Source organism: Thunnus albacares, chromosome 13 (assembly GCF_914725855.1).
Source record: "Thunnus albacares chromosome 13, fThuAlb1.1, whole genome shotgun sequence".
In the NCBI taxonomy this organism is placed as follows: domain Eukaryota; kingdom Metazoa; phylum Chordata; class Actinopteri; order Scombriformes; family Scombridae; genus Thunnus; species Thunnus albacares.
Window position 1 is genome coordinate 32082938 of NC_058118.1, and position 16316 is coordinate 32099253.

At 39.5% G+C, this 16316-nt stretch overlaps 2 protein-coding genes across 2 annotated transcripts in view; both read right to left on the reverse strand.

The window, feature by feature from the left end:
* Positions 1 to 13310, reverse strand: part of LOC122995077 — a 32503-nt gene extending 19193 nt beyond the window's left edge. The window contains exons 1-9 of the mRNA XM_044370057.1: positions 12932 to 13310; positions 12693 to 12789; positions 12490 to 12609; positions 10296 to 10374; positions 9906 to 10134; positions 7935 to 9735; positions 7627 to 7800; positions 6498 to 6671; positions 6309 to 6339 (exon numbers count right to left, since the gene is read on the reverse strand). Coding sequence (XP_044225992.1) covers positions 6309 to 6339; positions 6498 to 6671; positions 7627 to 7800; positions 7935 to 9735; positions 9906 to 10134; positions 10296 to 10374; positions 12490 to 12609; positions 12693 to 12789; positions 12932 to 13022 — 2796 coding nt within the window. The 5' untranslated portion in view covers positions 13023 to 13310. The remainder of the gene's footprint in view (positions 1 to 6308; positions 6340 to 6497; positions 6672 to 7626; positions 7801 to 7934; positions 9736 to 9905; positions 10135 to 10295; positions 10375 to 12489; positions 12610 to 12692; positions 12790 to 12931) is intronic.
* Positions 1 to 16316, reverse strand: part of LOC122995113 (NLR family CARD domain-containing protein 3-like) — a 381835-nt gene that overhangs the window by 100134 nt on the left and 265385 nt on the right. The window lies entirely within an intron of this gene.

Genomic DNA, 16316 nt, shown 5'->3' on the forward strand with positions numbered 1-16316 from the left:
AGTTTAGAAAGATTTCAGAGAATATTATTTAATGACTTTTATTAGCTGTTAATCACTAACCATACCACCTGTGAAACAAAGTCTCCCTCACTACCAGCATGATACTGGTTATTAAAACATGCACCAGTTTAAAGGTGACTGAATGGGGCGACCCTTCATACTGACACTAAACTTCTCTGACAATGAATAAAATGTTTTACACAAACAAACTCAAGACTGTTTGAAACCGTTTGAGTTCATTTGATGTCAAACTGTCAGAACATAATCACATGACTGTGTTTAAGTGCAGTTAGTGACGTGTTGAAAGCTGATAAAATGTGTATCTGTCAGGTTGGTGAGCTGTTGTTGACTTGCTAGCTAGTGACAGTGTTCCTAATATAACTGCAGCACATTTTACTGTTTGATGAACAATAAATTCACTGCAGAACATCTATTAAAACATGGTTTACTTTTACTGCTCAACATTAAACACAACTAAACAGCATATTATTAATAATCTATTTCATTCATTTATGAAAAGCAGCAGCATCATACATTGAGCCTTTAACACTCAGTTTCAGCTGTGTATTTATTTGAGTCTCATTTATTATTATTGATGCACATATTACATGTTATATGCAGGTAATTTTTCAGAGTAACAACAGACAGTGAAAGGTTGACTGTTGGAATTAGTGTTAAAATAGTGCAGACGTGGAACAATGTGTGGCACAGGGGTAACATTCATTAAGACCTGCATTATTGTCTCTGATGCTGTGAAATACATGCAGTGATGGAGGAAACTCAACTGCAGTCAAATACAACAGTTGTTGAAACAAGTAGATTGAAGGTCATTTGTGAGGTTTGTGATGTCACTATTCTTCAGCCAGCACATGGTCTCAGTTGGGTGTTGTGTGTTAGCGGCGACCCACGCTGACACAGTTCTATAGCAGCTAGTTTAACTGACATGCTAACATCCAGCATTTCATTCAAACTGAGCAGAGCAAACACTGACAGGCATCTTTTATTCTCCCTCTAAATGTTCTTGTTGCTGCATCATCTGTAGATTCTCTTTACATCATAGATGCTTTCCAAGCTAGCAGCATACGAGCTGTCTGAGGCTAATGAGCTGCTAATAAAACCCTCTGAGTCATTTTTACTGTTGGGTTAACTGTTATGTATTTTGATCTTTTTAATTTGAATCTTGTGGTATCTGTCTTCTATATTAACTACTGACAAACACCTTTGTTATCACTCTTGTTTATTGTCTCATCTTTTTCTGATTTATAATATTATTGGATTTGTTTAATATTGATTTTACTTTTTTCCTCCATTAAAAGCTCTAAAGGCAAACTGCTGTCTTCAGCCTTTACTGGAAGTGTGTTGTGTAACTAAACACTTAGTGAGGACAGAAGAACAGTTAAAAGAAAGAGAACAGCAGCTTCTCTCACACACTTGGCTTCCTGGAAATCACAGACCACCTCTGAAGTGACTGATCAGATCATAAATAGTCCAAAAGTTCCAGTTGATAAAACTTTATAACGTTAAAGGTGAGTCAACAGGTTGTATAATACAGGTGTGTCTGTGTGTCCTTACATGACCGTTAAACCTGCTCATTATATCAGGTTAATGATTAACAGATATTCACATTAACTGGTGGAAACTACTAGTCTGATTCTTGATTAAATGTAAACTCAACAATACAACAAGATTTCCACTGAGAAATGATGGAAAAATGCAGGATGAATGCAGTAATATTTAGTAAAGGCTCAGCACAGGAAGCTGCTGACACTGCAGACACTCATTTGATCTGATTGATCCTAATTAGCACAACCAGCAGTAGCAGCCAACAAAACAATTATAATATAACTATAATTAATTATAATTAATAAATAGAATTAATAAAATAATTATCTTAGGAAAGGATAAATATACGTGTAACTACATTAATATTTGACTCAGATTATTCACAATGTGATGGACGCACACAACAGTCCAAACCAAAGACAGTAACACACAATTTTGACCTTAATTTTCTTAAATCCTTGAAAATAAAAACTGTCCTGAACATGTTCATGAGCTGCAGAGATGGAACATACCACTCTGAGAGTGGGGGGGCAGAATAGTCCAAGTGCTGCTGGCCTGTTTAACAACTGTTCTGGATTGTCTTATATTGTCCAGTTGTTTGTAATAAGTTTCTCTCCTCTATATATGAAAATGAGCTCGACTAAATATCAGAAACATCTTTCAAAGTAATTAAGTCCAAAACAACAACCACAGAACCAATGAACCTCAACAAAACTTAACACTTATTGCATCACTGTTGTATTTCATTGTATTATTCAGGTGTTTCTATTTTTCTGGTCACTTAGTGTGTCAACAAGCTGAATTTTGACTAATGAAGCTTTTCCAGAGTTTCCTCTGATGTTTCTGTTGTCTAAACAGCATCTTGTTAGCAAAGCTAATTAGAGTCAAAGAGGATTAACGAGGTTTCAAACCTTCCACCAGTATTCAACAAAGCAACATAATAAATCACTACTAGCACCATCTCTACTGGTGTCACATCATTTTAACCCCCGCTGACACAAACATGATGAAACCTGTTGCTTACGTTACCTTTAGATGCTGAAAATCATTTTCATCAAGCTGATGAGTGAAGGTGAAATTAATCAGCAGCTTCAACCAGGAAACCAAACGTAGGAAGAACAAACATGTAACTCACAGCAGGAAGATTTCAAATGTCAGTTGCTTCACAAACAGTCTCAACTCTGAATTCATCTTTAACCAGAAGTGACTGTAAAGAAATATGATCCCAGCACAGCGCTGACCTTTGGAATAAAGAACCTGTAACAGCTAAAGTCAAACATCGACAGACTGTATAAATCCTTATCAGATAGTGGAAATTTTCCTCATTGGAAAGAGGCACAGAGACATAAAGAAAGCATTAAACATTGTTACTTGTTGATGCAGTTGTAGACGCTGTACAATCCATCACACCATCAGTAACAATTATACAAATGTCCAAACACAAACAAAAATACAATCATCTTGTATTTTTGGAGAGAAAGCATGTTGTTCAGCCGGCCCTTTCTCTAAAGATTGTTAACCCAAACCAGACAGCTTTATACCTCTCCAGAATGAAAGCTAAAACAGTCTGGTCCCTAATAGACACTTCCACAAACTGTTACACCTTCTTACAAACAAGTATGGTCATACGATCTAACCGAGACCTCATGGTCAATCAATAACTTCAAACATGGACATCCTTCAACTTTAGCTTGTCTAGATACCTCATGATCCACACAGTCTCTAAAACAGCAGGCTTAAGACAAAGATATCTCTAGCTAACCCCAGAGGTCAGCAAGCAGCCCTCAGATAGAAACAAGTTCAAGAGTTCAACTAGACTAGGACCAGGATTTCTTCACCAGCATGTATACCAAAATGACAATGACATTACATCACATTCAGTTGACAACAACCACTGACCTCTTAGTTTAACAACATTTGCAACATATAAACAAAAGATTTATAAAATGATAACCTACTATTCAGTTTTCTTTCACAAGGACCGGGGGTCTGTGTATCCTCCGTCCAAAGCTGTGTTCAACTTGTTTGATAACAGGTTAAACAAATATACAATGCATTGTGCCCCCTCATGAAAATCAAATGCCCGTCCTATTGATTTACTCTAGCGCCGCGTCTGAACATATATAATATATATATAGTTATATCAGTGGCGGCTGGTGACTCAAAATATTGGGGAGGACAGGAGAAAAACCAACATGGAATCTCACAACAAACCACATCAAACTATATCATTGTTCCCCAGCTGATGAAATCAGAGGGGTGGGGGACAGTTTTATATGCCAATAAAACAATTTGCTTTCAAAAACAAAAACCCCTGAGTGGTGAAAAGGCTGCTTCTTTAAAGACATTTAGCATATACATATTGTTTCTAAACAAAGAAGAGTTCATTTTAGCCGTGCAGTGGTTCACAATGTGTCATTTTACCAACAAAGTTAAATTCAAATTTATAGTATTGTTCTATTGTGACAACAGATTTATGTTCTCATCAGAAACAGACAACAAATCACATGATTTACACGTGTTTCCTGTGTATTTTCTTAGTATACAGAAATATATAAAGCACCACAAAGCTTATAATGTGATACAGGAACAGATCAGTGCTGAACACTAGAAAGACTGAACACTATAAACATTCACAGATCTAAAAGTGTAGGTTCACATCAGAAAGTATTAATGCATGTATCAAATACATGACTTACACACTCTGATCTATATGCATCACATATAAAATATAGTCTACAAAGCTGACATGTTAACACTTGTTATTCTAGTTACTTTAAGCTTATTACTCAATATACGACTCAGCTTAAAAACCAACAATGAAGAAACTGTTACAACAAGCAGCCGGACCTCCTGCACACTCATTCACTAATCACACAACATCAACAGGTGACTGAACAACCACTCAATTAAAAACTGGATCAATTCCACATGAATGAGTGAGTCCAGACAGCTCACTGTAACTTCAACACGCAAACTACCTACAACACATTATATGATCTCTGCTGCATTCTGGTTAAGGAGATAAATTCACACAACAGCCACACAGAGACATTTAACCATCAGAGATGAAATTAGCAACCAAAGAGACAGAGAGAGAGAAGCTGTATCTGACTCACGTTATCTGATGTCTTCTTCTTTCTATCATGGAGATGAAGTATTCATGTCATAACATCCATTTATGGCTGTTGGTCATCTTGTTTGTTAGTTAACAGAACTTTGTGGCTGCTGGTTAACCAGTCTGATATCATTAGCAACAATGACAAACAAGCTAACTCTCCTGGTTGTTTCATTTAAATGATGTTGTTAACTTTCTATTGTTGTTGGGAGGAGTTCACTTTAGAGCAGCAGCACGTCACCGTAGTCCCGCTGAGGGTAATTTGGTTGTTGAAAGGGCCTAAATGAGATGTAATGTTTTACTGATGTGTTTAAAAATATAGTTTGTAATTTGCAAGTTATAATTTATTTTCTAATATGCTACTCTATCAATTTATCTGTATCTTACTGCTCTTCTTCTCTTATCAGTTCGTCACACTCATGTACGTTACAGTTGTAGAGAACTGAAGATGAAATCTGGAAACTATCATTGGACCAAAGTGATGTCAATATTGTATTCTGGTTGTTGATTGGTTAGGGAGGACGTCCTCCCTTGGAACGTCATTTTATGTGTCTTGGCCAATCTTAGATTAGCATAAAAAAATGAAGTACTTTAAATTGATGTAAGAGATCCGCCCTGAGGAGGACAGCAGGAGCCCGTCCTCCTCTGACCCCCCACTCCCCCCCCCCCACTGCTCCCCACCACCACCTCACACACACTGCTCTTTCTCCTCCTGCCCTGCAGGTGTCACTGTTGAAGCATTTTAATCAGAATTTCAATCATGGATTTCTTCCAACGAAGAGATATTTTATAAATGATAATGACATTTGGTAATGGTTTATTTCAACCAAGTATTCTTTTTATATTTTGATCTCCCTATTGCCTCTCAAAAATAGAAGATGAGCAACCTCCTCTGCCTCTATGGACCAGCCTCCTCTGATTATATATATATATATATATATATATACATATGTGTGTGTGTGTGTGTGTCTAAGTGTATGAATTCTTTGATCAAGAATATATATGTATATGTATATACTCATTGTCACAAAATTCGCACCTTCCTATAGATAGCCCGTTGGCTCACAAATTATAATAATAATTTAATCAAATTCAAATATATTCTTTACATTTCAATGTACAGTACAGTATGTTGTTCCTGATTGTAACCACCAATCTTCAGTACTGTATAATGTTATACTGAATATAATTTATGTCACGGCTTTAGCTGGCATCGTCACCATAGTAACGGTGGCTGAGGATCATGGGTAGGCTAACGTAACTGCTGCCACTATCGTCCAAAACTGACAAGAAAACTTGATTTCTCAGAATCAAAGCTGAAATAATTAAAACGGATGGTCATAACCTTTCATGTTGTTGAGTTATCAAGGACACCTTCATGTTTAATGTTGAGAAATGTTAAAGATATTAAAATCGACAGTGAGGAAAATACCCCGGTCCCACCAGACTGGTAATATTAGTGTAAAAAAATAAAAACAAGGATAAAATCTTTTGATTAAATGTTGAGTGATGTAGCGGTTATAATTTAAAAATGAATAACAAATGAGAAACAAACAATCCAGCCTCTGAGCTCCCGAGTCCCAACTGACAGAAAAAAACCTGCTGCAGGAACAAAACCTGCTTCCACCTGAAATACATTAGTTTGAAAGTCGTGCTGACTGTCACGAAATAAATGGAAAAATCATGTTAATGTACACGAATAGATAGATTAAATTACATGACTATTTCATGAATTGCTGTGAGACTGAGTTGGTCCATACCTGAGAGAGTCCACCTGTCTATCCATACCTGAGAGAGTCCACCTGTCTATCCATACCTGAGAGAGTCCAGTCTCCAGTGTGGATCCTCCAGTCCAGCAGACAGCAGCTTCTCTCCCGAGTCTCCTGGATGATTGTAGCTCATGTCAAGCTCTCTCAAATAGGAGGGGTTGGAGCTCAGAGCTGAGGCCAGAGAAGCACAGCCTTCCTCTGTGATCAGACATCCTGACAGGCTGCAGACACACAAAACAACATACATGTCACATGATCTAAGATCATTGCAAGACTGGAGGGTAGTGTGTTTATTACTATTATCACCAATATGTTTCTGTAATCTTTAGAGTTAAACTTAATACTTCCATTCACTACTTCTAAATTCAAATGGCCAACCACAGTAAGTTTTGTATTGTGAGGCAGTTCCAGCTTTCTGTAACCTTAGTCAACATGATGTTAGTATCTGCTAACTCTTCACTGCTTAAAATAGGTCTAAATAAAGAATAGTGAAAGAAGAAGCAGCCACAATGAGCTGCTAAGATGAAGAGCTGCAGGTGACAGATATGACTACAGTTTGTAAGAAGATCAAACCTCCAACATGTCACAGAGGTAAATGACTCTGTATCAGATGCTCACAGTTGAATAAAGATCAGGAATCCCAACTAATGTGGCATATAAGGACTGAAGGTTGTGGAACAGTAAGAAAACATTTCTGACTCCTTCACTCATACTCACTTACTCTACTTCACACAGTTTCAGGAATCATCCAGAGTTTAAAGGTTGTATGAAACAAAAGAAGAATCAAATGGTAGTTAACCACATAACAGCTGGGGTGCACTGTCATATCACCATTGTGCCTAAAAATCACTATCTTCCCAGCACAGGTACTGCTCTGAAATTAAAAGAAACTATAACTGTTACCAAAACACTGTTAACTGAATTACTGTCTGTATGTGTGTTACTTTGGGCCAGTTACACAGTTCTTCATTCAGTTTTTGAATCTAAAACTCCTCTCTGGTATTTCAGGAGACAGAAAAAAACAAATGAAAATATATAAATAGAAAGTTATTCACAGGGTCTAAATATACAACTGGTCTGGAAATAATTTGGGTAGAGAAAATGTCCAAGTGTTTATCAAGTCATATAAATCACAGTTTAAATGGTGATCAGTTTTGCAGGTTGATGAATTCTGACCTGAGAGTTTCCAGTCTGCAGTGTGGACTCTCCAGTCCAGCAGACAGCTGCTTCACTCCTGAACTCTGCAGGTTGTTGTTACTCATGTCTAGCCCTTTCAGACTGGAGGACTGGGAGCTGAGAACTGAGGACAGAGCTGCACAGCTTCTCTCTGAGAGGTTACAACCACTTAGTCTGGAAGACAAATGTGGAAACATACTTAAAAACGTATTTTTCTCCCATCTTGAATATATTTCTTTATAATATCTTCTTTATATCTTTTCAATAAATCAATAAATCAATCAATAAATAACTATCTGTGCACTTACAGAGCTTTGTTGGAGGCTTTGACCACTGGCAGCAGCCTCAGAAGAGCCTCCTCTGAAGCAGAGTATTTCTTCAGGTCAAACACGTCCAGATCTTTTTCTGATGACACTAAGATGAAGACCAGAGCTGACCACTGAGCAGGAGACAGTTTATCTGTTGAGAGACTTCCTGATCTCAGGGACTGTTGGATCCCCTCCACTAAAGAACGAGCATTCAGTTCATTCAGACAGTGGAACAGATTGATGCTTCTCTCTGCAGACAGATCCTCACTGAACTTCTTCTTGATGTACTTGACTGTTTTCTTATTGGTCAGTGAGCTACTTCCTGTCTGTGTCAGCAGACCTCGTAGTAGAGTCTGATTGGTCTGCAGTGAAAGACCCATGAGGAAGCGGAGGAACAAGTCCAGGTGTCCATTTGGACTCTTTAAGGCCTCATCCACAGCACTCTGGTAGAAATGTGGCTTGGTGTATTTTTGTTTAGTTTCAGACTTCTGGGATGTTGTTTGTTCTTCTGCCAGTAGACTGACTCCAGAGTTGATAAACGTCAGATGGACATGAAGAGCAGCCAGAAACTCCTGAACACTCAGATGGACGAAGCAGAACACCTTGTCCTGGTACAGCCCTCTCTCCTCTTTAAAGATCTGTGTGAACACTCCTGAGTACACTGAGGCTGCTGTGATATCGATGCCACACTCTGTCAGGTCTGATTCATAGAAGATCAGGTTGCCTTTCTGCAGCTGCTCAAAAGCCAGTTTTCCCAGAGACTCGATCATCTTCCTGCTCTCTGGACTCCAGTGTGGATCTGTCTCAGCTCCTCCATCATACTTGACCTTCTTCAGTTTGGACTGAACCACCAGGAAGTGGATGTACATCTCAGTGAGGGTCTTGGGCAGCTCTCTTCCCTCTCTGCTTTTCAACAGATCTTCCAGAACTGTAGCAGTGATCCAGCAGAAGACTGGGATGTGGCACATGATGTGGAGGCTTCGTGATGTCTTGATGTGGGAGATGATGGTGCTGGCCTGCTTCTCATCTCTGAATCTCTTCCTGAAGTACTCCTCCTTCTGTGGATCAGTGAACCCTCTGACCTCTGTCACCATGTCAACACACCAAGGAGGGATCTGATTGGCTGCTGCAGGTCGTGTGGTTATCCAGAGGCGAGCAGAGGGAAGCAGTTTCCCCCTGATGAGGTTTGTCAGCAGCACATCCACTGAGGTGGACTTTGTAACATCAGTCAGGATCTTAGTGTTGTGGAAGTCCAGAGGAAGTCGACACTCATCCAGACCATCAAAGATGAACACAACCTGGAACTCTTCAAACCTGCAGATTCCTGCTTCTTTGGTTTCAGTAAAGAAGTGATGAACAAGTTCCACCAAGCTGTACTTTTTCTCTTTCAGCACATTCAGCTCTCTGAAAGTGAATGGAAATGTGAACTGTATGTCCTGGTTGGCTTTGTCTTCAGCCCAGTCCAGAGTGAACTTCTGTGTTAAGACTGTTTTCCCAATGCCAGCCACTCCCTTTGTCATCACTGTTCTGATTGGTTCATCTCTTCCAGGTGAGGCTTTAAAGATGTCTTCTTGTCTGATGGTTGTTTCTGGTCTGTCTGGTTTCCTGGATGCCGTTTCAATCTGTCTGACCTCATGTTCATCATTGACCTCTGCAGTCCCTCCCTCTGTGATGTAGAGCTCTGTGTAGATCTGATTCAGAAGGGTTGAGTTTCCTGCTTTAGCAATCCCCTCAAACACACACTGGAACCTCTTCTTCAGGTTAGACTTGAGTTTACGTTGACACCTTCCAGCATGACTCCCTGAATGAACACATAGGAAACAGGATCAATGAATGAAGTATGAAGCAAATATTTAAACATTTCATTCCCTCAAAGAATGAGTGAATAAAACATATTTCCCTCCATCTGTTGAGACATCAGTAAATGTCTCATTTATCCATCATGTTAAATCTTTATAGAAATCCTCTTACTGCTCTGCAGACGGTCAGCCAGCTCCTCCTGCTTCATTCTCCTCAAGAAAAGCAGTGTGATCTTCAGAAATGCCTCTCTGCTGCTCCTCCTCTGCTCTTCCTCCTCACCGTCCAACATCTCCTCATCCTCCCTCTGACTCTCTAAGCATTCTTGGTAATCTGGACTCAGAACCTTCTGCATCTTTTTCAGCTCGTTCTTCACAAAGGTGAAGATGTTCTCCTCCAGCAGCTGGAACAGAATACTATATGAATGACACAATCAAACTGAAATTATGAAGCAAACATTAGATCCATGTTGGACAGACTGACAATCCACTGGTCTACAAAGTGCAGCATGGAGATGATTGTGAACACAATAGATATAAAAGTAGTTGTTGTACATGTACAGACCATGAATATGGAGTCCAGGTGTGTTTGATGCTGCTGGGCAGACTGACCACTGGGAACCTCTGAGCTCTCCTGGTCCACTCTGTGGAGGAATCATGAAGAATGAGCTCACATTATGTCTGTCCACACAGAGACAAACACAAGCTAAAGGTCCATCAAGTGATATTTGGATGTGAACAGAGAATCAGATGACTCCCTGTAGTGGTAAAGCTTTACTAGTCCTGCTGATCCCACTGAGAATCAACAGTTCAGTCTGTTTGTAGCTTTCAGCTCAGTGTTTTGCTTCATCAGTCAGTTTGGTTTAGTCCCAACAGCTCTGAACAACCCTCCATACAGCTCTCCCTCCCTCACTGTACACTGCTGGAGTGCCCTGGAGCAAGGCAGCTACAACCTCCAGCTGCTCCAGTGGAGCTACTCAGTGTCTGCCTGTATCAGACTGGTTGAACTGGGCAGCTCCCAGTATGAAAATGACATTTAGGTGAGAAAGTGAGAAAGTCGGCAGGTGTCATGTCTGAGGTTTTTGGACGTCTTGTGTTTGAGCAGGTTGAGGAGTATTTAGTCAGATACAATATGTTGTATGAGCTTCAGTCTGGCTTTACAGCAGCAGACTCTACTGACACCTGTCTTATTCATTTGTTTGATTTTATTAGACAAAACCTTGATGGAGGAAATTATGCTGACTTGCAGAAAGCTTTTGACACAGTGAATCGTTCTGTAATGTTGTCAAAGTTACAGTGCATGGTGTTTGGACATACTGCTGTAAAATGGTTTATTTCTTACATTACAGGAAGAACTCAAGTCTTTGATGTTGAAGTGGTTCTATCAGAACCTCAGGATATTACATGTGTGGTGCTGCACGGTTCTATTTTAGGGCCTCTTTTATTTCTTATGTAATAAATGATACAACAGCTGCTGTGACATGCAAGCTGCTGCTGTATGCTGATGATTCTGCATTACTGCTATCTGGGAATGATGTCAGTGAAATTCACAACTCTTAGTAATGAATCAGAAAGTGTGAGAGAGTGGCTCATAGATAACAAGCTTTCAATACATTTGGGTAAAACCCAGTCAATCCTGTTTGGAACAAAGACGTCAAGAACAAATACACTGAAAATCTTTTGTAATGGAACTGAAATTTTATAATATTTTGTCTCATATTTAGGAATAATATTGGACCAGTCACTGTCCTGTGAATCTGTTGTTGATAAAATATTATCTAAGAGTGGCAGCAAACTTCAGTTCCTGTTTCACAGACTAAGACTCTTTTTGACTTTTCTGTTGAGAAACTTCTCATGTCCTCATTGGTACAGCATCAGTTTGATTCTGCCTGTTCTGATTGGTTCAGTGGTTTGACATCTAAATTTAGGAACAAACTGCAGGTGATGTAAAATAATATTATTCAGTATTTATTAAATGTATCCTCTTTAACTCATGTTGGTGATGAATTCAGAAGTGTAGGACTGCTGCCAGTACAGCTCAGAGTAGAACAACAGAAGCTGCATCATATGTTCAACATTATCAATGGGTTTGCTCCTCAATAATTCACAGATAACAATGGAACATACTCAGCATGGCTATAACACCAGGGCCAGTGTGTGTTCATATAAAGTCCCTCCAGTGAATAATGTAGCCAGAAGTTCCTTTTTTTAAGCTGCTGCCGTGTTGTGGAACAGCCTCCTGTTACACATCCAGCTGTTAAAAATGAGAGGAGCTTATAGAAGTCAGGTCAGGACTTATTTATGGAACATGTTCACAGGTTTATAATGAAATCTGCAATTCCATTTTTACTTCAGCCATCAAATTGTCTTTGTTGTACTTTGTGTTTTGATGTGGGTGTTTATTATTTTATTTAATTTGTGGTGATTCAGTTTTATGTTGTATGTCTTGTGTTTTGTCTTTTAACATCTTGGGTCCATGTTGGAAATAAGTGTTTTCACTTTAACATGTTTTTTATGTCTGTAATGTATAAATAAATCATATCATGTCACTTTTCATATGAACAAGTGAGTGCAACACCATGAATGTCTTCCAGGAGAGACTGTCTGAACATGTGATCTCTTATCTCCATATTTAAATGATTATCACGTCTCCTCCCTCTCTATGACGGCCGGCTTTTCACTGACGTGGTCGGACAACACGTCGTACAAACCAGTTCTTTTCTAGCATAACCCGACGTTTACTGTCAGTTACAGCTTACATCTGATCAGCAGATGGACGTCCTCCTTTAAAATCAATGAAACGTTCCTTCGACTGGTCGCTCTTAAAGGACAGACAGCTGGGTTCAGGTCCAGGAGAGTCTGGTCTCTGCTGCTGGATCCTGAAACAACAACAGCTCTGATAAATGTGCATGTTGGATAGAAATGAAAAGTCTGTTCAGTCTTTGCAGCTTTACATTCTGACCTTCCATCAGCAGGTTGTCCAGGTTTAAAATGTAAAGGTTCCTCCATGGACCGGTCACTCTTCATGGACACACAGCTGGGTCCAGGTCCAGGTCCAGGTCCAGGTCCAGGTCCAGCAGAGTCTAGTCTGTGCTGCTTCTTTGTTCTTCAACACAACACACACAGAGCTTTGAGTGTGAATAATGATGGTGGAGTGATGTGAGTGGAGAACAGTGATGGACAGTTAGAGATCCTCATCTCACCTCTGAGCTTTGGTCTGGCTGTCATGTTCCCCACACAGAGAGCTTTTAGAGGGAGGGACTCCCTCCTCTTTGTCCTCACACTGATCCATAGCAGAGAAACACCTTCACACAAACACAACAACAAGCTCATTCATTACAACAAGCTGCACATCACACCAGCACTGCAGTTACAACGGCGTCATTCTTGATTCAACCACCAGATGGCATCAAAGTAAGACATTATTCTTCATTTCCACTGAGGTTTAATGTTTAATGTTTCACTTTCAGAAGGTTCCAGTTCTCTGTTGGCTTTTCATTTACCACTATAGAGCACATTTAATGGAGATGAGCTGCTGGTGGAGTCAGCTGTGTGGCAGAAGAAATAAAAATACTCACCAGGTGAATTCAGATCCACAACCAGTCACAGAGTCTTTGTAGCTTCATCTGCAGAGGAAACACAGAGAGAGAAACTGCTGCTGATTCTCCTTCATCAGTCCTTCATCATCAGTCTGAGGACTCTGGTTTTCTATGGAGTCATTTGTACTTCTTGCTGTTTTAATTAGAGATTGTACTGAATGACACTTTATTGATTAATAACAGTTAAAACTTGTGAAGTTTGTCAGACACTAAACGTGTTCTCTCTCTTTTATCCCCGAGGAGATTAGAAGGAGCCACAAGATCACATGAATGTTTGTATTTCAGAGCATCAATGCATCATATTTTTATTTACATTCATCTTTATTTATGGTTCTGTTATAGTTGCTACAGCTGTGTTATATTCTATTTGATCTTGTGGGAATGTTGTCTGTCAATCAGTGTTAGATTATAAGGATCAAAGTACAGACGTTTCCATGATTTATGGTTGAATTAATGGAGCATCTTCATCATCATCATCATCATCATGTACAGTAAAGATTAAAATAGACAGAATAAGAGAGAACAATCTGTCTGACTCAACACTAAATGCAGTTCTGTACAGCAGAACAAAGATCTTCCTGTGATGAGGCATCACATTGTAGTTTAAACTCCGTCATTATTCCACAAACAGAGTTTACTGTGTTTTGATGACAGTGATTCACTTTGTAGTTTATATAATGTGACATTGATTTTATATTGATATAGTATAAAGATACTGAATGAAGGTTTGGCAGCAACATGAACTTTAGTTTCTATTGCTGCAGCTCTTAGCTTGGTTAAAATACTGAATATCATCAATGAAAAGATGTTTTCAACAGTTTGTCTGTGATATAGTTTAGAAAGATTCCAGAGAATATTATTTAATGACTTTTATTAGCTGTTCATCACTAACCATACCACCTGTGAAACAAAGTCTCCCTCACTACCAGCATGATACTGGTTATTAAAACATGCACCAGTTTAAAGGTGACTGAATGGGGCGACCCTTCATACTGACACTAAACTTCTCTGACAATGAATAAAATGTTTTACACAAACAAACTCAAGACTGTTTGAAACCGTTTGAGTTCATTTGATGTCAAACTGTCAGAACATAATCACATGACTGTGTTTAAGTGCAGTTAGTGACGTGTTGAAAGCTGATAAAATGTGTATCTGTCAGGTTGGTGAGCTGTTGTTGACTTGCTAGCTAGTGACAGTGTTCCTAATATAACTGCAGCACATTTTACTGTTTGATGAACAATAAATTCACTGCAGAACATCTATTAAAACATGGTTTACTTTTACTGCTCAACATTAAACACAACTAAACAGCATATTATTAATAATCTATTTCATTCATTTATGAAAAGCAGGAGCATCATACATTGAGCCTTTAACACTCAGTGTCAGCTGTGTATTTATTTGAGTCTCATTTATTATTATTGATGCACATATTACATGTTATATGCAGGTAATTTTTCAGAGTAACAACAGACAGTGAAAGGTTGACTGTTGGAATTAGTGTTAAAATAGTGCAGACGTGGAACAATGTGTGGCACAGGGGTAACGTTCATTAAGACCTGCATTATTGTCTCTGATGCTGTGAAATACACGCAGGGCAACAGGGCAGTGCGTAATGTTTGTGCAGCGACTGAGTGAAGCTTCATCAGAGCGAGCAGGAAGTTGTCAGTGTGTCAGTAAATGTACAGAACAGACTACAGTGTGTCAGTTAATAAATGCTGCAGCTTGTCAAGACCAAGAAAAGTCACGTCTGTTATTTCCCCAACTGCTGGAAACGTGAAGGGGGTTAGCTCCACAGTTAGCAACAATGGGTTAGCCTAACCTGAAGACACTGAACACAGAAACAGAGAACAGAGAAATGTTCTTCACCTCGCCAGACCAAACCAGTCAACCCAGGGGAAACACTTCCACCAGTATTCAACAAAGCAACATAAATCTCTACTGGTGTCACATCTGGACTCATCCTGAGCACGGCCGCTTTGCTCCCAATGATTTCACTGTATAAACTCTGAATCTGTGTGTAACAGGTCACCTGTTTTCTGTACAGAAAAGCCTTTAAGTTAATAATTCTATCGTGAGATCTCAACGCCTCATCAGAAGATTTAAATAGTTGATGAAGTTACCACTGTCTCCCAGTCTGGAGACACAGGTATGGATGCTGCTGCTGTGTGACAGCCACAGCTGTTCATTAAAGTCAGAGGAAAGGAGCTACATTACACATCTATCAGCGTCACACAGAGTCTGAAAGCTCCGGCCAGATTTAACCCCTTCCTCCACCACTGCCACACACACTCTGTATGTTGTAGATTAAGATATTTTTACCTGTTTTTACTTCTATGTTTGTACTTTTTATGGACTGTAACTCTATTTTTACTCAGCATGTGACCCACATGTTCTCTGTGTTTCTTCTTCTTGTAAATAAATCAAGTTATTTGAACTTGAAGCTGTTACTAATACAGACAGAGCAGGTTGTTGGACAAATGATGTAAGTTATTGATCTGTGAACACTGACTCAGTACTGTCAGCTGTTATTGGACACTTTGAACTAGTGATGAGCAAAAATGAACAAACGAATCTTTTTAGTGTCAAACGTAGCGAGTGCTCATGAATCCCGGACTTTTCCCACTCATACCGCCCACACCCATCACTGTTATCGTAGGGTCCTGCTCACACTGCCTGCCTGCTACGGTGGTGCAGTCGCTCTAAACATGAATGAGCACCGATGAATGAGCGGGAATCACCGTCTCCAACGGGGACGTCGGTGAGTGACTCGAGTCCAGACAGCCTGGCAGCTACTCACTGAACGAGACTGAACCACCTGCTGCTCTCTCTGCTACCCGCCCCTCAAAAACACCGACTGATCGTTGGTCAGTGACACATCACATTTCTGTCACATCGTATTGAGCTTATATAGCCTACCTACATACAAGTGGGATGCTGAATCAATGCATTGAAATTAATATTTTATCTTTATTAATGTAAAC